This window comes from Haliotis asinina, chromosome 14, assembly GCF_037392515.1.
Source record: "Haliotis asinina isolate JCU_RB_2024 chromosome 14, JCU_Hal_asi_v2, whole genome shotgun sequence".
NCBI classification, from domain to species: domain Eukaryota; kingdom Metazoa; phylum Mollusca; class Gastropoda; order Lepetellida; family Haliotidae; genus Haliotis; species Haliotis asinina.
This window is the reverse complement of record NC_090293.1, coordinates 18,431,497-18,452,892: the sequence shown is the minus strand read 5'-3', so window position 1 is coordinate 18,452,892 and position 21,396 is coordinate 18,431,497. Positions and strand designations below refer to the sequence as shown.

The following is a 21,396-nucleotide window of genomic DNA, read 5'->3' as shown; positions in this document are numbered from 1 at the left end:
GGAACATCTTATTAAATTGACCCCACCCACAGCCATACAAAATGGGATGGCTACGTTGACCTTCACTCACGACGGTGCAGCCAGGAGGTTGACGGCCTTGACCCTCACTAACAACCTTAACGTCCAATTCGACGACGCAACTATGAGCTTTCCTTTGATCAACGACCATGCAGCCTGTAGGACGGCGACCTTCAACTCACAACAATGCACTGGACTAGAGACCTTGACCTTCACTCACAACAATGCACTGGGCTAGAGACCTTGACCTTCACTCACGACAATGCACTGGGAGGTTAGCGACCTTGACCGTCACTCACAACAATGCACTGGGAGACAAGCGTTCAATAAATGTAATCAGCATTTGATGTCTGACGTACCGCTAAATGTCAGAGTCGTAGGGATATACTGCACCTTGAACATTTCCTCGTGAGATCAGTAATCCTAAGCAATACCGAGAGTTCAGTGTACTGGATGTTCAGTATGGGGTAACGACATCGCAAGAATCAATGTGTCTCATCAGTATCATTGTGTACTAATCACTAGAAAGTAATGTCGACGTGTGAAACATATGCATCGGTGCTCGAGTGCGTGCATGCGTGTGCGAATGTGTGTGTGTTGCAAGGTGGGACGCCATAGAAACTGAATCAAATTGCAGCACACCTTTATGGTGTGATATATCTCTACCTAACCTGGATCTATCCAAGATTAAATCATAGCGCTGGTTCTATACTAATGGAAGTTGAAACTGGCTGCCGTGTTTATGCATCAATAAAATTGCAACGTATCATTCGCGCATAACGAGATAAAGGGAATTACGTTATCTTTCCCAAGGTAATTAATTTAATCGATTCCGAGAGAGCTAGGGATCTGTTACTTTAATTCACAAAGGAAACGAAATACTTGTTATTCCAAGGATAGTGTTGGTTATCATATTACCCATAATCAAATTTAGTAGTAAAAATGAGAAGTGAATATTTTCTTCCTAACCGCTGTCATTTCTAGCGTAATTGTAACACTAATACATCTATCTCTTCACGATACAAAATAGGCTCCTACCTGCTAGTGAGTGAGTGAGTGGGTGGGTGGGTGGGTTTTTGGGTGAGTGAGTGAGTGAGTGAGATGGGTTTAATGCTGCTTTTAGCAATATTCCAGTAATATCACAGAGGGGAACACCATATATGGGTTTCACAAATTGTACCCATGTGGTGAATTGAACCCAAATCAATAGCAGCTAGACTACCCTACCGCCCCTTTAGAAGTTCAAAGAGGCAGGTTTTCGGCCTTCGACCAACAGTGGAGTAACTTGGGGCGAGAACAGAGCCAAATGAGGGAGTTTTACCACATTTTCTTAAATAAAAAGTTGTGCTTGTGCATTTTGACACTTGGGAGAGAATCAAGAAAGACAAGTACAACGTACAAGGACAAGGCTCGAGTCACACAGAGAAACACACATTGATGATGAGCTAGGTGTGATGAAATTGTGACAGTTGCGTCCCTTGGCTGTGCAAGGCTCCGTGACTGTGTGTTCGAATCTGAGTTTTAGACTGGTAAGCCCATTTGACTTACAGTATAACTTGAAACGTAGCCATGCATACATAAGGGTTCAATTTGGATACTTCTACCAATTCCTGCACATTTTATCTAAATATTTTCTAAAGACGGGATCAACAATATCCTCCAAATATCGAACCGTTAGAGAAATAACTCTGTAGTACTAGCCAAAGGTATGAATGACAAGGGGCGATGGGTAAGGTTAGTTGTCAAAGTGTTGGCTCTTTATGCTAAGATGTCGATCTCCGACATGGTACAATGAGAAAGTGAGTGAGTTTAGTTTTACGCCGCACTCCGCAATATTACAGCTATATGGCGGAAGTATGTAGATAATCAAGTCTGGACCAGACAATGCAGTGATCAACAGCAGGAGCATCGACCTGCGCAATTGGGAACCGATGGCATGTGTCAACCGAGTCAGCGAGCTGACCACCAGATCCCGTTAGTCGCCTCTTACGATAAGCATAGTCGCCTTTTATGGCAAGCATGAGTTGCTGAAGACCTATTCTACGGCCATGGACACAATGTGGGAAGTCCATTTCTGGTGTCCCTCGCAGTGATATATTACTAAAAACGGCGTTATACAAAACTCACTCACTCACAGTATATAGTGATAACAGGCCTTCACCAGAGCATCACTATACCAGCGCATCCATCCTGTATAATGCACGGGCCTCAGAGGTCTGTTCCTTCATCAATCTGGCACAGAGCGCCGTCCCAGGGATAAACACTGACAGCAACTTCTATACATGGTAAATATTTGATAATCTCTTCCTCCTATACCCAACACCCACCGGAGTTTTTTTAATGATAGTACAGTGAATTGATTTCTGATCATTTGCAAGTAGTTAGCAACGCCTATTCATTCGGTACAATAGTGTCACAATGAATGTTCAGAAATTCCGGTGTGTGATAACAGGTTGAAACATTAAGTTCTAGAGTGTATGGTTTCATTGATTGTGACGCTCATGAAATGAAATGAGAACGTTGTAGGGCGGGTTCACATGTGGTCGCTACGTTCGCAGTATACACGGGGATGGAAAATTTGTGATGTCGATAAAATTATCGCACTACGAGAAAATTATTGGGAAAATTGGACATAAGGCAAACTCAATTCACACGTGATTCCTGATGGCCATCTGCTATACAACGTCAAAAGATGTTTATTGTACAAAAGGCCTCCGACCCACATACATTGGAGTTAAATATATGAAACAATATACTTATGGTGCAGTATGTAGTAATTAGTGATTTGAAAAGTAAATCATGATAGAGGCAGTAAATTATGTACAAGCAGTAAAATACGATAAATCTACAGAACTGTATATCAGACTGTTCAGTTTAATGAGAGCATAAATGATACAGTAGGTCAGCTTTGTTATTGCACGCAGGTAATTTGATGAAAGAAGTAGTTTAAAAGCTAATGGGGGTGGCTTACATAGATATTATTCATCTGTGTATCTCGTACGCAAATTTGTGTAAAAAGGACATACAAGTGAAAATGGATTTCATTTTCCACTTCTAACACGGGGGGCATATACTCTTACATCGTTCAATATAAAAACGTCTTCCTTTGTTTACTATTATGTGGATCAAACTAACCCAAAAACGTATAAATGGATCTCTTAATTTCTCTGATGTTAAAAAAGACAGATATTTCTGGAGGCTTGAGTAGCGATCTGTATATTCTATAGGAATCATACAGTGAACTATTTTCTATTGCTGAAAGCCATTATATTTCAACATATTACGACTTCCTTCTCGAACATGAAAACATGAAAACAAACTTGCATCACGAACTAACTGACTTAACCATACAAAACCATAACCCTTTTTGGGTAGTATATATTCTTGCATACACAATATCTTAAGCCAGAATTTTATACATCGAATTTGAGCACTTATATACAGTTGGTACCTCCCACATTCACCATACACCACACAATGCAGTGTAGACGGTCCAACATTTACAAAATTCTTACACGCCATTAGATCTATTTTTTTCTATGCATTCATATCGCTTAAATCCCCAGATGTCGGATCCATGCAATAGAATATGTTGAATGTGACAATCAAATAGTTTGAAATAAATACTCGGCGTCAACACACCAATTTTATACAAGGCAGATAAAAGACCAACGCTGTCTTAGCTTTCAGTGATAATTCAGTGACAGATGTTTTCCTATATATTCGTTTTAATATAGCAGCTCCCATATCTGGTGTCGTCTGCCGTGATGTTGCTTGAATGTCTCTAAAGACGTCGTAAACCAAACTCACTCACTAATGAACAGCCAGTCGAAGATCTACTTCCGACGTGTGTCTCATCCTGTTTGTATACTGAACCACAAATGAAACGCCATGAAAGGGGTTCATAGTCATAAAAACATCAATTTTAAGAAAATTTTGAAGAAACACTGTTCATGACTTACACCAGTCCCATTGTGCACGTAACAAGAACGCAGTCATTCTGTCTCATGTTCATGTACAAAAATGTCCTCCCTTAGTGACAACTGACAACCCTATCAAAAACACCCAGTATTTCACACCCGCGTTAAGAGAAGGATAGGAAACCAGGCCCCGATTTCTTGAAATAAACTTAGGTCTGAGTTTTGACTGAAGTTCAAGTTTTTGCTGAAATTTTAGAAAATGCTGGAACATGCATTTTCCAGAATAAAAGGAAATTGGTATCCAGGTCAAACATAGTAGACAACCTGAATTTGGTGGACAGATTTCTTTAGTTGTGTGGACTTTTTTAGTCTAAAAAATGCAGTTGAGATAAAAATTCAGCTGTTTCAAATTGTCAAACTCAGTTTGAGGTTTGAGTTCAAACTTAAGTTTGTTTCGAGAAATCGAGCCCAGGTTCGATTGCCTGAACTCCCGAGTGATGTTGCCACTGGTATGGGTGAACATTAGTTTCATTTGTATTATTTCTCCAGATTAGGCTGGGGGCTGGGTCCACGACCGACCGGAGAGCCGATGTTCACTACTCAGCCACAGGGCGGTGACGGTGATCTGCGTGGCCAACAGCGATGAGCAAAACCAACGGTTGCAACCATCCACGGTCCACGCCATCATGTGTCATCCGACAACCCCTTACAGCGTGAATCAGACATTGTAAGTCAACCCTGACTCATGCCGCCCACAGCGGCTCAAGTGGGCCCAAAATCAACTGCGTCTTATCTGGGATCAAAAGCGTATACACTAGGCCCAACATCAACTATGTCTAAACTGGCCCCAGAAACGACTGTGTCTACACTGTGCCCCAAAACAACTGCGTCTACACTGGGCCCAACAACAACTGTGCCTAAACTGGGCCCAACAACAACTGTGTCTAAACTGGGCCCAACAACAACTGCGTCTACATTGGGTCTAACATCAACTGCATATAAAGTGACAACTTGTCCTAGGCAATCTCCCCAACGCCTGTGACACCACCAGAGTGTGTCGACGACGTCATTGGTGTGTTGTAGGAGTACGAATCGTCATGTTGTGGAGGCTTAAGTCATCACACGGCTGCTCTACAGCGTTTGACACCTGTCATTCCGAGCCACACTGAACTCCAGCAGAACAATACTCGTCTCCATACAACGGGGTTCTCTTTGGACTTGATCAGAGCGAAGAACATTCTACCCTAGTTGTCTCTGGCACCGAATATGGCGCCAAATCAACATGTCTGGAAATGTGTCTGGAAGGGGACTGGGAAGCGTCCTCCGACAGCAATACAGGCAAACAGAATTCAGGCAGTGAAAGTCTGTTCAGTAAAGGAGTTTAATGAGAGGGTTTCGTGCGACGTCTATCGCAGCCAACACACGCTAGTCCTGTTATGAATTTGTTTAGAGCGGTGTGTTTTCGGGGTTATTTAAATGAAGACATACAGTATTCATCAACCAATCTGAATTATAGATCAAATATTTTCTCTGTACTCTTTTCTCAACATTGGCTACTCATATTTTATGGTATTGACGTTATCCGCATGGTATGCACAACTTGTTTCACCTTTTGGTTAAGGAAGAAAATGAATGAATAAATGAAACTGGATACAAAGAACCTCTTTGACCCGGAAACCGTATGTTCTAGAACACTGTACGTTTTTCCTGTGCCCAGCGAGATCAACAGTGACTGTGTATGTATCAAAACGTACATATCAGATGTGCGAACATGTTCTGGCAACAAAAGGACATGTAGGTAGCTTATTAAGGTGTTCGACCATCGCCACAAATGCACGGGTTCGTTTCCCTCAAAAACTTTCTGAACGTTTCCGCCTTGGCATCGCTGTAAAATGAACTGATATGAACTGAAATGTGAGTGTAACCATATAAAACACAAGACCAGACGCATGGACACCTTGAAAGTGATCCTTTGCAAATGTAGGTAACACGTACTTTCGTACTGGAACCAAAAAACTCGCTGTTCTCTCGGGACAGATCAGTAGAACAAATCAATTATTCCCTGTATATAAATAGTGAAACCTAAAAAGTTCGATTTATGAATGCTGCTGTCAGCAAATCAATCGTATTCAGGTTGCTCTCAATAACACAATAATTACAAAAGCTCTTTCGCTAGTATTTGATCATTCAAAACGAGAAAACATAAATTGACAGACAGCAACACCAACGCAGCAACGAAAACGAACAAATACTCCCGGTGCCATTAACCAATCTATGATTCCACCCTTGGAGCCTTTGGGAGGAGAGCAACCTTTACTCTCTCAGTTCCGACGATAGGAGGTTATATCAGACACTCTCGCGGAGGAGGCTACGGGACAGACGCTTCATATTGAAATCGTGGCCGTCAGTCCCATAGAGTGTAGAGTTCAACCTGATTTGCTTAATGACCTGTGTGGTATTTACTTAGGCAATTTGGCCAGGACTGTTGGATATGAATGCAGATTAAAAACCTCCGGGGTGCCACGAAAACAAGTCACCGGACCAGGGGATGGATACCAGTCATTGACTCCCAACGAAATTTGACATTGGGAGAACTTGACGAAGACAAAGAGTTGAGCTGGATCACGCGTGAAAACAAACTGGACGTGAACCATGTCATGGACATAGCGATCAATACATCGGGTGTGGCAATGAAATAAACTATACAACATACTTTGGAATATCTGCTTAAATTCTGCATCATAAGTTGGGTACAGTGCAACGCGGGATGGAAGCGATGGTTCGAGATCTACTCACCTGAAATAGAAACTTAAACCTCGAATGTCCGTCAGATCCGTGCTACTTGTACAGTCAGAACAGTGATATAACATTCGGAACGAACGCCACACGACGTCATCCGAGGGAGTGGGATTTGTAATGGAACGGTTCATATAGCTATCACGTAGAGCGCTGGGAGATCGCATATACACCTCGTATGGACCACTTTTGTTTCCATCAACGAACGATACTGTTTCCTTTGATCTGAGAAAAAAAATGGAATTTAAACGAATTTTGGAGGATTTGAATAGGGTACTTCTGATCGTTAGTGTGTTGTGTGTTCTACAATCGGATGGACGATGCAAAAAGACAAAAAGCAAAAAGAAACTACCACTTACAATAGGTAAGTTTAAATGCTTAAGTTTATCTTTAACCTAAAGCTGACATAATATGTCGGAATTCAGTAGGAACATTTGGAATTATAAATAAATGATGCATGTCCACATTATATTTCTTCTGCTGGGCATATAGTGTTCAAAATGATGACCAGAAATAATAAAAATGCTTAATAACTTAAAACTTTTATAAACAAACCCTTAACCAATTGGTCTTTGGGAGTATTGTCCGGCTGTTCCCATTTCTTGTAGAGATTTGTTAATTCCTTGAGGGGGAAATATAAAATCAAGAAAAACTTAATTTCATTACATTCATCGTTTTATTGATTTGCCGCTACAATTTGTTTTAATATTTATATACATATTATAAATGATAAGTATATACTGAATATGGTGAATTTGCTATGGTTAGTATTTCTGCGCTTCCATTTTATTGACGTTTGAATGTGGCTGGGGGTCGGGCGGAATGTTATGGCATGTATGGCGAGAAAAGTTTTGTTATGATATAATTTTTCCATTCTGTGGGGGAGGGGAAATGGGAGGTGGGAGCGGGAAAGGACTTCTGCTATCGTACTAACTTTAGTCTTTTTTGTTGGCCAAAACGCTTCGATCTTTTTTGCAAATGCCTTTGGAAATCATTATGTTTGTTCCACGGCTCCTGATAACGATACTCTGCTAGCTTGCGGAGACGTCAAAGTATATTATGTCCACTTTTCATCGTCATTGAAATGGAACTAAACCGGGTGCCGTGTGCAGATCTATAAGCATCCTGTTAATGAAACAAAATCTCGTAACAACCATTCTGGGCCCCCGCCTAAACTGTAACATAGGACGTAGAAATGCTACGAGAAACCGTTACGAGACCTTAAGCGTACGCGAGTTTTGTGAAAGGGAGCCCCGATATGTTCCTCTCCCAGACAGGAGTAGTATATCATTTGAAACGGCATATTTTTCCGTATCTTAATTCGTCACTACAACATATATTGCCCCAAAGAAACCATAATCAACGGTCGATTCTAATTGAATTGGGTGTTTGTTAATTTATACTGAATAGTGTAATAATTCAGGCGACTTCCCCGGTAACAGTAGTACGGATTAACGGGGTTTGGATGGGCATATTTACTTAAGATGTGCGGAGGTGGGGTAATGGTTAAAGCGTTCGCTCATCAAGCTAAAACGACCCGAGTTCGATTCCCCATATGGGTACAACATGTGAAGCCCATCTCTCTGCTGGAATAGTGCTGCAAGCGTAAAACCAAATCCACTCATTTCTTAAGGTGTGTCACATGACCACACCCCTTCCCCCAGGTTTGTTGCTGTCCCTGAGGTGTCCCCCTGTTTGCTCCAGGTGTGCTGGAACAGGAGACATCGGGCTACACCGTTGAGAACATGGAGTTCAACGGAGAGGTCCGCCAGTGTTTTCATGACCCTCACTTCGTGGTGCTAGGTGTCCAGCGTGACCTGCGGATTATCACTGACGGATGGACAGATATCGAGGAGGGCATGAAGCAAGGTAATAAATTAAAAATATTCACCCTGACATCACTGATATGTTACAACTTCCAAATATTATAACCGCTAATATGAGAATGACATACCAAATGCTAATGTCATATATATGACATGACAGATGCAAATATCTACATCAAAGTTAATGCATATGGCTCGCGTTTCAATGTAAAGATGAAAATATCTGCTTCAAAATTCATGAAAATGGGTCGCGTTTCAATGTAAAGATGAAAATATCTGCGTCAAAATTCATGAAAATGGGTCGCGTTTGAATGTAAAGATACAATTATCTACTTCAAAGTTTCAGTGTAAGGATTGGGATATCTGCTTCTAACTTAATATGAGGAAATATTCAGAATGCTATCCTGGGTAATAGTGAAGTGTGGAACTCTGTTAGCATTTTGGTGTGGAATTTATAGCAATACAAGAATCCATATTATTATCATTGTTACGGATCACGTTTCAAGTTCGTTCTAAATACAACGTCGAACCCATGCAAACATATTCACGACTGAGAGGATGCGGCCGTAAAATCATCTTAACGCCTGGGATACACACACTCCATCGGATCAGCGAGCCCGACCCCCCAACCCTGTCAGTTCCTCCAAGCATTGGCTGCTGAATATTGTAACCTGTATCGCCACATCAAAGGATACATGTATTTGTGAAAATACTGGAAACATTATTGTATTATTTTGATATTCTTGAACCCAGCACATGCTCCGTTTCAAACAAGACGGTTGAACAAAGAGGAGTGCAATTTGTTGTCTGTCATCAATTTTACCAACAGTGCGGGGTCGATACAAGGAATATATCACATACACAGACACATGGACACCTCGGATTCGGTAAATATCAATGACACCTGCAACCATGCATATATTTGATATATGATGTCAATTTAATATCAACAGCATCTGCGCAACCGGTATACCATAACAGGAGTCAACCCTGTCAGCGGACCCTACTGCCCGACCCCGTTAGTCGCATCTAACGACAAGAATGGGTTACTACCAAGGATAACCTTGAAGATCCGGGTTAGAATTGATCTTCAGCAACCCACGCTTGTCGTAAGATGCGACTAACGGCATCGGGTGGTCAGAGGGAACTCCGCCATACAACTGGAATATTGCTGAGCGGCGGAAAACTAAAACAAAACTCATTCACTCACTCACGTAAGCGGCGACTAACGGGATAACTGTTTATGTATTGTCACTTTGTCACGGGGGGCAAGACTGTTTATGTATTTTCACGTTGTCAACCAAGCTAAAATCTGTGCACAATGAATCCAGTTGGTTATGTTGTAAAGACGTCGAAAGTGATCGATTTCTCGGCTTCTCCGATTCCCACCGATAGGCGTGTCAAGAAATGCTTGAAATGTAAACAAAACATACTGTGTGATGATATAGGAGCTATATTCATTTACCATTCAGCTTATAAGACAAGTAGATTTCATAAATATTTCCACATAGAATATCAAAATGTTACAAAGTTTAGGACCCACTCTTTACCAGGTCCGACTGTCTGTCGAGGAAATGGTGGTTGCTGACGACCAACGTCCCGCTGAGCATGGACAGAGCTTACCCCGTGTGTTTGTTGTCGCTCTTTACGTGGGTGAGTGAGTTTAGTTTTACGCCGCACTCAGCAGTATTATAGCTACATGGCGACGGTCGGTAAATAATCGAGTCTGCACCAGACAATTCAGTGATTAACAAGATGAGCATCGATCTGTCAACCAAGTCAGCGAGCTGACCACCCGATCCCGTTAGTCGCCACTTGCAACAAGCATAGTCGCCTTTCATGTCAAGCATGGGTTGCTGAAGGCCTATTCTACCCCGGACCTTCACGGGTCTCTTCACTTGGAGCTGAAATTCCTATTCATATGTATAAAAACGATAACAGCTGAAAGAGGGACACACGAGGGATGCTGACTCCGTGGCAAAAAGACACCTTTCTTTCACCCACATGTCATCAATGAGGAAGCCGGCATAAACGCCTCAGTAAATGTCAAATGGAATGTGCTGACATTCTGCCAAATTGTGTTGAACATCTGAAGATACATACACAAAGAATGCTACAGTGATTGTAACGTACTTTCTTCAACATAGGCTTAAGATAGTTGTAGCGCTAATATCGCTTTGTGCACGTGGGCACAGACACATGCCAGTTATATTCGGAAACTTGACGTAATTCCCATAGACGTGCATGTTAATTTGATGTAACATAAATAATTGTCATGAATTTAATTTTCATAAGATCCAAGTCCTGTTTTGCACATTTAGGAGGAATGATCTTACCTTATTTCTGTAATCATCCCATAATTTCCGCTCTTATCTATGGAATGGCAACAAGTTAAACAACGTATGTAGATGGCGGGCTATGGGATTGCGCATTGTGGAACCATACCTATAGTTGATAAATGTGATGTCATTTGTTAAATAGTGGTCGTAAAACTGAACTGAAAATATGTGCTCCAAGCAGATATGTGCTCCAAGTCAAATTTTACAAAGATCCATCCAAAATTCACTTCATGAAAGTTATTTATGCTACACTGAAATTGTGTCAAACGTCAAAATATAACAGTCACCGGTCGGCATATTTGGTCGCCATGTTTTGTAAGAAACTGAAACAATTTGATTCCCTTTGTCCGTGTCGTAGCTCTCAGTTAATGCTTCTGCTTCATCTTAATATTTCAGCTTTAAGAAAACAAGCTGGGGAGTCAAGCACCTTTAACCTCATCATCGGGCCATTTTATACCAACTTGGCCATGATCCTCGAGAAGAACCACATCCCATATTTGGTGACCGACTACAAAGGGTTCAAGGACATCGACATGTCGCGCGTGCAAGACCGCACCAACTGGCGCACCCTGGTGGAGATCCGGCCGCCAGCCCAAGAGCAGAACATGGCAGTGGTCGACCTGTTCCAGATAGAGAAGTGGGAGAGTGCTGTCATGCTGATGCCGAAAAACGAAGCTGACAACCAAGGTCTGTGAAATATTTTTATTTGTCAGCAGGGGCGGTTGGGTAGCACAGTGGTTAAGTGTTCGCTCTCTGAATATCAGAATACAAGAATACAACGTGAGCAACCCATTTCTCGTGTAACCCGTAACTGCGTAAAACTAAAGTCACTCACTCACTATTGTTCAGGATTGCTGTTAGAAGGGACTAATTAATATTAAAAGTCACTACACATCAGAAATTGTATGCTGCCTGTTCGGGATATGTGTTACTCATGACCATTTATTAATTTATTGCTTGTTAAACAGTTTGTTTGTTTTTTAATTCATACATTCTTTCTGAAATATATATTTGTTAACACTAGTGTATTCAGTCAGTTCTGAAGGAAACATCCTGTAAATGCATCTTGGTTTAACTGAAGAGCTGGGGTAGCCTAAAGATTAAAGCATCCGCTCGTCATAATGAAGACCTGGTTCGATTCCCCATATGGATACAATGTGTGAAGCCCATTTCTGGTGTCCGGTGCCGTGATATTACAGGGATATTGCTTAATGTGACGTTCAACTCACTCTCTCACTCACACACTCACGCACTCGCTCACAAACTCATTTTCTGTTGCCTGAACTTCATTCATTCTCTCCTCTCTCACTTCTTCAGAATGTCAGGACCTGGCGCAGCAGATGGTTGGGCGTGGCATCTCTGTTATCCCCTACTCCATCGACCCCAAGGAACCAAAGAAGAAGATGATTAAGCAAGCAATGAGGAACTTCCAGCTCCTCAGCCAGAAACAGGTCGTCATGTGTAGCCCCAGAGACGCCAAGGACAGATTGATACAGCAACTCCTTAGAGTGGTCAGTATCAGCTAGGTACATCCAGTGCCTCACCCAGGGGACGTTGTAACTGAATTGCAATTAATCATGTGCTTGTTATTTTTGGTTATTTGTCAAATATGTCACTCTAAAATGCAAATGTTATTAAGATCTTAAGTGCTTTAAAAATCAACATCCCATTTTATTGTATTTAATTAAGAGATTAGGGGTGGAGGATGGTTACATAAGATTTTTAAAGTATCCTTATTTATGATTTCAATTACAACAAATTCAACATCAAATACTTTCAAATAATTTTCCTCAAAACTTCTATCTGTCTTGATTTCTCTTGAGGGTGTAGCGGCTTGTTAACGGCTGGTTTTACCATAATCTGGCAGCTTCACGCAATATGCAACAAATTCCTTTGACATATTGTGGGGAATCAAACACAGATTTTCGGATTGGCGCGAAAAAGGCTTTAATTTCTTTTAATTTCTAAATTTTAATTTCTGTCTTACCGCTACTGAGACCTGCGGGACATTCCAGACTAACCGTGAGAGAAAACTACGGAACTATTCCTTTTATAAGGGCAGCACATGCTGCTAGTCTGTCTCGTCGCGGTGCTGGTACCCAGTTATTTGACTGGCTAGTCTGTCTCGTCGTGGTGCTGGTACCCAGTTATTTGACTGGCTAGTCTGTCTCGTCGTGGTGCTGGTACCCAGTTATTTGACTGGCTAGTCTGTCTCGTCGCGGTGCTGGTACCCAGTTATTTGACTAGCTAGTCTGTAAATAAATATGCTTACAATTTCTATGTTAGATGTAAGAAATATATTTGGATAAAAGTGGCGGTGGGGTAGCCTAGTGGTTAATGCGTTCACTCGTCAAGCCGGAGACCCGGGTTCGATTCCCCACATGGGTACAATGTGTGAAGCCCATTTTCTGGTGTCCCCCGCCGTGAAGTTGCTGGAATATTGCTAAAAGCGACGTAAAACTAAACTCACTATTTGGATAAAAGGAAAAAATGCTTATCACAAAAACTTTATTTCAGGCCAAGCTTTACAACCTCTTAATGGATGTTGATCTGAATTTTATCTTCGTTGATTCGGTAAGTAATTTAAACAATCCTGTATAATGGCCTCATGCCCTGCATTGTCTCTGCGTTGACATTTAGTAGAACAGAGAGATCTACAGAAGAGGGCCAGAGGGCAAAAGCACACCTATCGGCTAGGTCTATCTCAGATATACTTTTTATGTCTGCCTCCGGAGTGAACAGTCGATCTCAGGACTATCTCAGGCCTGTAAGCATCGACTGTCTAGCGTCTACTTTTAGGGTCTACCTCAGGGTTTAACATCTTTAAGGTCCAGTCTTATTTACTCTTTTGTGGGACTCTCTTAGGTCTTTGGCTGTCTCAGTGTTTAGTAAATATGTAATGGTGTGAAATATGTTAGATCTAAGTTCAGTCATTGTATCCTTAATATGTTAGATGATAATATCCGATCTATATTCATGGTCAACCTCAGGTCTCACATATATCTCTGATTAACGATTGTCTCTGGTCTGTTAAAGGACCTCAGTACTACTTATGACTGTGCTAAAATCCTTTTAATCGGGGCACTGGATTTGGAAGAAGGAGACATTTAAAGTTCTGCGTCTTCCGCGGTGGAGACAATAACCTAATTTATTTATATAACCGATAAAAAGAATTTTATATTTGTAAAAATAAAATTGAATAAATGTACATTTTGTCACGTTCAAGGGAAACTTTCTTCATATCCCGGCTTTCAACTTCCACTGAGTATCCCCTAATTATATATTAAGTTTTTTATGTGAAATCAGTGGAAGATTTCATCAACATGGCAACGTCAGGCCATTGTTTCGTGTAATACTGTTCCAAGCAGAGTTGAACATCCCCATGTCTAGGATTTACGTGTCTCTCTAACAACTGTTTAATCATAAATAACAGCGATGTCAAATTAAAATTTCATGTTATTTTAGTTTACCTCGACAAAGAGCTTCAACAATCTGTGAAATATTGATTCCAGAAAGTAATCTCAATTTTAGTTTCACCCTTAACTCTTGTTCTGATTCCATGTCTGGAAGTATTGTTTGTAATGTGATAATAATGTGTCAACATTTCAATGCAAATGGGTCCTGGGCAAATGCAACACGCAATAAAGAGTTTCAAATTTTTAAAGCACATGCCCGCATTTTACCACAGAGTTCAAACCTGGAACCACTAGCCGGAGCAGACCAGATGTACCGCCTTCGCCTGTTCTCTGCGCGTTGCAAGCTGTATGCCTTCCGTTATTTCCTTCCCCCTGAGAAGGGAGACATAAAAGGTGATGCAAACGTTGCAATCGCCAAGGATGCAGCCAGCGTCACAAAGGATGCCCTAGCTGAGTACCTGAATATGATCACGGACGATTCGAACACAATCAAACGGAAATTTCTTCTGAAGGCATTAAAGGGGGTAAGCGAGCGTTTCGTTTTAATCATCCGTCATGTTTTAACAAAATTAAAATGGTCAGTGTGTTATATGAAAATGTTCTCAATCCAGTTTCCAAATATGAGGCATTGGTAACAAAAATATGTCCAACGTAACACTGTTGTTTGTCTTGTTCTCCAGAGTTGCAGGTGGACAATTTCCTTGTCTCTGCATGTGTTTCTGACGGTTCCTTCTGTTAATCGTTTCGCGTATCCTCACTGTTTCATACTGATTCATAAATACATGTGCATGCTATGTTCAGACTAGCATTGTCGCTTTAATTTCATCCGTCCAGTCAGCCAAATAATAACAATTTCTCGTGAATAAAATAACTCGTGAAGATCCGGGTTAGTACTGGTCTTGTCGTAAGAGGCGACTAACGGGATCACCTGGTCCGACTGGCTGACTTGGTTGACACATGCCATTGTATCTCTGTTGTGTAGATTAATGCTCATGCTGTTGATCACTAGATTTCTGGTCCAGACTTGTTTATTTACAGGCTGCCACAGTTCGACGTAAATCTCAACTCATTCACTCACTTACAACAATAAGTGCTATTCACAATAAAAATAAGCAGCTCAATCTATATTAAATGTTAAATTGTTGAGACACGAGAGGAAAGATACTCTTTAAAGCATCCCTATGATCGTAAGATGCAGATATGTTTTCAAAATATGCTTTGACCCAGATCTCCATCCGTCAAGTGTTTAATGTTTTGTGTGTTTTGTTCTTTTGCGACATTTTTTTTGTCCAGGTACGGCTTCATGGGGATACTGGCCTGATTCGCTTCAACGGAACAGGTCAGAGGGTTAACTACACGCTGTATCTGTACAACCACGGGGGAGAGGACATGTACAAAAAGGTGAGAGCATGTGATTTTCAGTCGTTCGTTCGATCATTCGTCCGATCAGTCGGCCGGTCGTCCTTCCGTATGTGTGTTCATGCGTCCATTAGTTTCTCTACCATTGGTCCTTTGCATAATTACACGATATCATAAACATTTTGTTTGAAACACATTATCGAGCGCTGCCCTTGGGGTCAGTACAGAACAGGTACCTCAGACTTCTTGTCCAGCCGAATGAGGATAAGGTGATCCCAATGTGTAATCGTAGGCCCTGGCGTTAAACATTACTAATATTACCCACGTGGTACCTCGTGAACGGGTTTCTTAACAAAGTCTTGTGACACATATGTATCATAACACCTTCGACTGATTTGATGGGCTATTACGTGAACTTTGACATTACCGGTACTACTTTCATCACTCATTCCATTCATGATTTTCATCCTGCTTCTTCTGTTGTGCGCACCACTGCTACACTGCCTCCACGCAACATAATTTTCTTGGAGTGAAGCGGTTGACATTCCAATCACCAATATTATGTTAATTCACGTTGTGCGGTTCTATGTGGGAAGACGAGATATTGCTTCATTTTAGCGATATTTTCATTTTTAGAACGTCGCTAATATAAAGTATACAAAACTAAAGCTCGTGACAAAGCAAAATTATTTGACTCGGGACATAAACTTGATATGAAAGGGGAGGCTCGTTTCATATCCTATAAATGTGTCAGCCTGACACGCCAATGATTTATATGAAACACCGATGTGCGCTGTTTTTTTCTCAGTATTCCTGACTGCGGCTTGAAACGTTACCTTTGAAAAGGGTTCATAATAAATTATCTATATGAACCATCGATATAACGTTTTAATAATCTTGACTAATATTAAACGGTACTATTTAAAAGGGACGTAACTGTTTGCTTTTCCTTTAATGGCGTTCGTGGCTGCATCAAACACCTTTGCCATCTTGTTTTAACCCGGAACTTAGGTTGGAGTCTGGGTGCCGTCTGGCAACAGCGCCGAAGAAAGGCTCAACATGACGCAGGTGGACGACGATGAGGACGAGGACTCTACTCAGTCAGGGATTTTCCCTGAGCTTGTGAAGGTGGTGGTTGTGGTGGTAAGTAGATGCTTTGTATATGTTTGAGTGACACTGACGCTGAAAGACGATTACTGGGCATGTCAAGGTGATAAGTACCAAATGGACCTACTTCCGGAACCAATATTGTCAGGGTAAATTTATCATGGAAAGAAGTCCTATCGAAAAGTGCCCCTGAGAATAAATCCCCCCAGAGAGAACAAAACATGTATGTTTTTTCATCACTGCTTGTTTTCACGCCACAGCATTCTAGAGCCCATGGTTAAAGGATGGGCTTGTCATACTGACGACCCGGGTTTGGTTCACTAGAGGAGTTCAATGTATGAAGCCCATTTGTGGTGTACCCGTGGTATTGCTGGAATATCGCCAAAGACGGTGTAAAGTAAAGCCATATTCACTCACTTGACAGCATTACCCCATTACTTTTTTACTGAAACCTATTTTTGTTCTTTTTGTTTTTTAGGGTTTTGGGGGTTGGTTTTGTGTTTGTTATGTTTTGTTTGTTTGTTTGTTTGTTTGTTTGTTTGTTTGGTTGGTTGGTTTGGTTTTGGTTTTGGTTTCTTGTTTTGGGGGTTTTTGGGGTTTGTATTTGTATGCGCATTGCTACATAATATAACTGAAAAATGTGCAACCTTATTATTTCAACATTTACGTATGCAGGAGGAGCCCTTTGTGATGCTGAAGTCCCCAAACTCCTCCATGAACAACGAGGGCAACGACAGGTACGAGGGTTTCACTATCGACCTGCTGAAGGAACTGAAAAAGGACCTCAAGTTCAACTATGAAATCTACGTTAGCCCCAAAAACGCTTACGGCGTCAAAAACATGACTTCCGGGACTTGGGACGGAATGGTTGGTGAGATCATTGCTAAGGTGAGACATTTCTTGAGATAATTAGTTAAGGCGAAGTATTAGTGAGATCATTGCTAAGATAAGATTTTGTTGAGATGACCGGTGAATGCTAAGCAATTGTCATTGTAAAGAAGACACCTTTGTTAACCTTTGCTTTGGTTAACGTAATCAGTTCATCCGAAGCATTAGTGAGAACATTGCTAAGGCGAGACTTTGGTTGAAATGACTGTTAGGGTGAAACATAGGTAGGGTCAGCGCCAACATGAGACATCTGTTGAGGCAAAGTATCGATGAGATCACAACTGAGGAGAGACGTTTATTGAAAGCTGTAGTGGTGTCATTGGTAAGGTCAGACATTTGTTGAGGCAAAGTATCGGTGAGATCACAACTGAGGAGAGACGTTTATTGAAAGCTGTAGTGGTGTCATTGGTAAGGTCAGACATTTGTTGAGGCAAAGTATCGATGAGATCACAACTGAGGAGAGACGTTTATTGAAAGCTGTAGTGGTGTCATTGGTAAGGTCAGACATTTGTTGAGGCAAAGTATCGATGAGATCACAACTGAGGAGAGACGTTTATTGAAAGCTGTAGTGGTGTCATTGGTAAGGTCAGACATCTGTTGAGGCAAAGTATCGATGAGATCACAACTGAGGAGAGACGTTTATTGAAAGCTGTAGTGGTGTCATTGGTAAGGTCAGACATTTGTTGAGATGACTTGTGCGGGTGAAGTAGAGGTGGGATCATCGCTAAAGTGAGACATTTGTCAAGATACCTAGCTAAAACATAAAGGTGTACCGAGGTCATCTCTGTGAAGCATTTGTATAGATAGCTGACTCAATCAGACCAATGGAGACGTTACTAGGATGAGATAACCTATTAAGATGGTGAGGTCGATGCTAAAGTAAAACATTTGTAAGGTCAGGTTTTAACAAGGCCTGTATTTGATAGTCGAATAATACTAAACTTTGGTGAAATCATTGCTGAGATAAGATTTCTGTCATCATCATCATCATCATCATCATCATCATCATCATCATCACCACCACCACCACCACCACCATAATTCTAACAGTTAAGTGTATCAGGTTAAGTGTAAATGGGATCAGTTCCGTCGTGAATATCGGGGGCAATTATTGCATGGATGAGTAATCAGTGAGGTCTTCTCGAGGGTGATATTGTATGAAATCACTTGTGGGCTGAAATATCAATGACATCAATTCTGAGGTGAATTTCTGTGAGATCATAATGGGGATAAATCGTTGGTGAGACCAACGTCAGGGTAAAAACAGTAAGAAAACCGAAGGCATGTCTTCATGGAGATATCAACGCCCAAGTAGAGCAGCAAGATCACCGTGGGCATCTGTTTGTGATGAAAGCAATGAGTAAGGGAGTGGGTGAATGAGGTATAAACAACAGTCAGCAATAGTACCTCGGAGGAACACCAGAAGTGGACCTCAAAGACTGCATCAATGCGGGGAACTGTTTGTTTACACAACCGTCGCTCGTCCTATCGTTAATTTTGGCGACAAGACCCGAATAACAGACAATATACTGTACACTTAATCCTTTTTTTCAGAATGCAACCCTTGCTATGGGTGCCATATCCATCACCTCCCAAAGAGAGACTGACATCGACTTCTCTCAAGGCATCATCAGTACCGGCATAAACATCCTCATCTACAAACCACAGGAAGAGTACAACATCTTCCAGTTCCTCTTCCCCTTTTCTCTCTACCTCTGGCTGGCCATCATTGGAGCATCCATCTTCGTCTCATTTGTCTTGTTCCTCCTTGACTACACTAACCCAGAGCGGAAGTTCACTGCCAAAGAGACGCTATGGTACGCTGTAGGGACGCTTCTCAAACGAGGAACTGACTTCTCTCCTAAGCCAGTATCTCAACGAATCCTGTCTGCGGGTTTCACCTTCTTCGTTCTCATCACCGTCTCCAGCTACACAGCCAACATGGCGGCCTTCCTCACCACAAAAAGCCTGGAGAAAACCATCAACTCTTTCGAAGACCTCTCCGAAAGTGAGCAACCAATATGTACTGTGGACAAATCAGCGACTATGAAGTTCTTTGAGAAGGGACATAGTCTTGTCTACAAGCGAATCTGGGACGTGATCGTAGCTGGGGATGGACTAGTTCCGAACGCGACAGCTGGTCGCGACAGGGTGATGGATAAAAAGTGTGCGTTTATTTTTGACTTTTTGATAAACGAGTATTCTGAATATAAAAAATGTTGCACGAAGGCTGTGGCTGTCCCCATCTTGATGCAGGAGCACGGTATTGGCATGGCGCAAGGGGCTCCCTTCAAGACCAAGCTGAACATCGCCCTTCTCAATTTGAAAGAACGTGGGCAGATCAACCAGCTGAAGAAGAAGTAATTATGTTTCATCATTTTATTTTCCCCTCCTTATTTAGATACATTTAGGACAGTCAGGCTCGCTGACATGGTTAACACACGCCGTTTCCCAAATGTTGGCACACGGCGATGCTCATGCTGTTGATCATTGCATTGTCAGGTCCAGACTCGATTAATCGTGTTCTTACCCCCACATTATAACTGGAATAGTGCTGATTGCGGCGTAAAACTAAACTCACACACTCATTAAATTCAGTTAGCCCAGTGGTATAAAATGTAGCAATTTACCCTCAAAGAAGAATCACTGCAAAGCTGATCGAGACGTCGACCCTCAGATTCAGCCAGCTGTTCAACGTCGAGGTCTCTAGACCCGGCAGAGTTTATGTATCCGTTTTGGGAGGTACAAAATTGTTCCGTTCTTCTATAATTTCTATGCAACAATTGTGATTCCTGAATTGGTAGATACTTGGAAGTTAACTTGTGCACTGTAGAATTTCATTCTTTATACGTCCAGTTTTCACACCCTCAGCTCCGATTAACTAAGATATAGAAGTACTCCAAAAGAACATCTGGAAAAAATAGTTTCCGAAAGTGAAAAGAATGGATCCACCATCGGTCAATCTATCCACATTTGGTCAATTGTCCTCACATTAAGCACCAAATATAGAATGCCCCTATTCTTCTATATTGGTGGGAGCGTTCGATCGTCACGCAGTAGACATGGGCTCCATTTTCCCAATGCGTACAATACCCGATTCTTTGCATTCTGGGCGCATAGGTGGTGATCAATGTGCCTGATGTAACAGAATATTCCTCTTTTTGTTTAAAATCATTAAAATTCCTGACTTGACATTTCAACTTCAGAAACATGGGTACATACATATACATATGTTCCAGGTGGTGGGACGACAAGCGTCAGTGCAACGTTGCCAGCGACCGCGCCAACCGTGCCCAGTTTGGACTAACGGAAACAGCAGGAGTGTTCATCCTTGCTCTTTTTGGACTCGTCTTCTCAGTGGCATTCTTCCTCTTCAAGAAATTCTATTTGAGACGGAAAATGAAGAAACAGGCCAAGAAAGCCGAGAAAGAAAAGGAGTTACTTTGCAAGGGGTCGCCGTCATCCGTGTGACCTTCACCTTGATTCGCACTGCTCTGCTATCACCAAAGACTGTCTTCATCCTAAAGTCATAACCCGCTTGCGTTTCGTTTTTATATATTATAATTTGTGAGAGTCTTACCTTCATCACACCATCTCAAGCAACAACAATCCTAAAATGTTGTCGGTACTGTGGTAAAGTTTATTGTATAAAGTGGGGTTAGATTGTCCTCCAAACCGATTCTTGCTACAGGAGAGACATTCTATACCCAGAGTTGCTCCCCTTTGA

At 41.6% G+C, this 21,396-nt stretch overlaps 2 protein-coding genes across 2 annotated transcripts in view; one reads left to right on the top strand and one right to left on the bottom strand.

Moving 5' to 3' along the window:
- The window catches only part of LOC137261289 (glutamate receptor ionotropic, kainate 3-like), a 42,278-nt gene extending 35,422 nt beyond the window's left edge, over positions 1-6,856 (bottom strand). The window contains exon 1 of the mRNA XM_067799011.1: positions 6,735-6,856. The gene's annotated coding sequence lies outside the window, so the exon portion shown is untranslated. The remainder of the gene's footprint in view (positions 1-6,734) is intronic.
- Positions 6,857-6,971: 115 nt separating this feature from the next.
- LOC137261290 (glutamate receptor 2-like) lies at positions 6,972-21,140 on the top strand. Its single transcript, XM_067799013.1, has 11 exons — positions 6,972-7,098; positions 8,439-8,603; positions 11,296-11,586; positions 12,217-12,410; positions 13,417-13,473; positions 14,588-14,839; positions 15,609-15,716; positions 16,686-16,817; positions 17,457-17,669; positions 19,224-20,029; positions 20,909-21,140. The coding sequence occupies exons 1-11, from the start codon at positions 6,972-6,974 to the stop codon at positions 21,138-21,140; spliced, it is 2,577 nt and encodes an 858-aa protein (XP_067655114.1).
- The last annotated feature ends 256 nt before the right edge of the window (positions 21,141-21,396 follow it).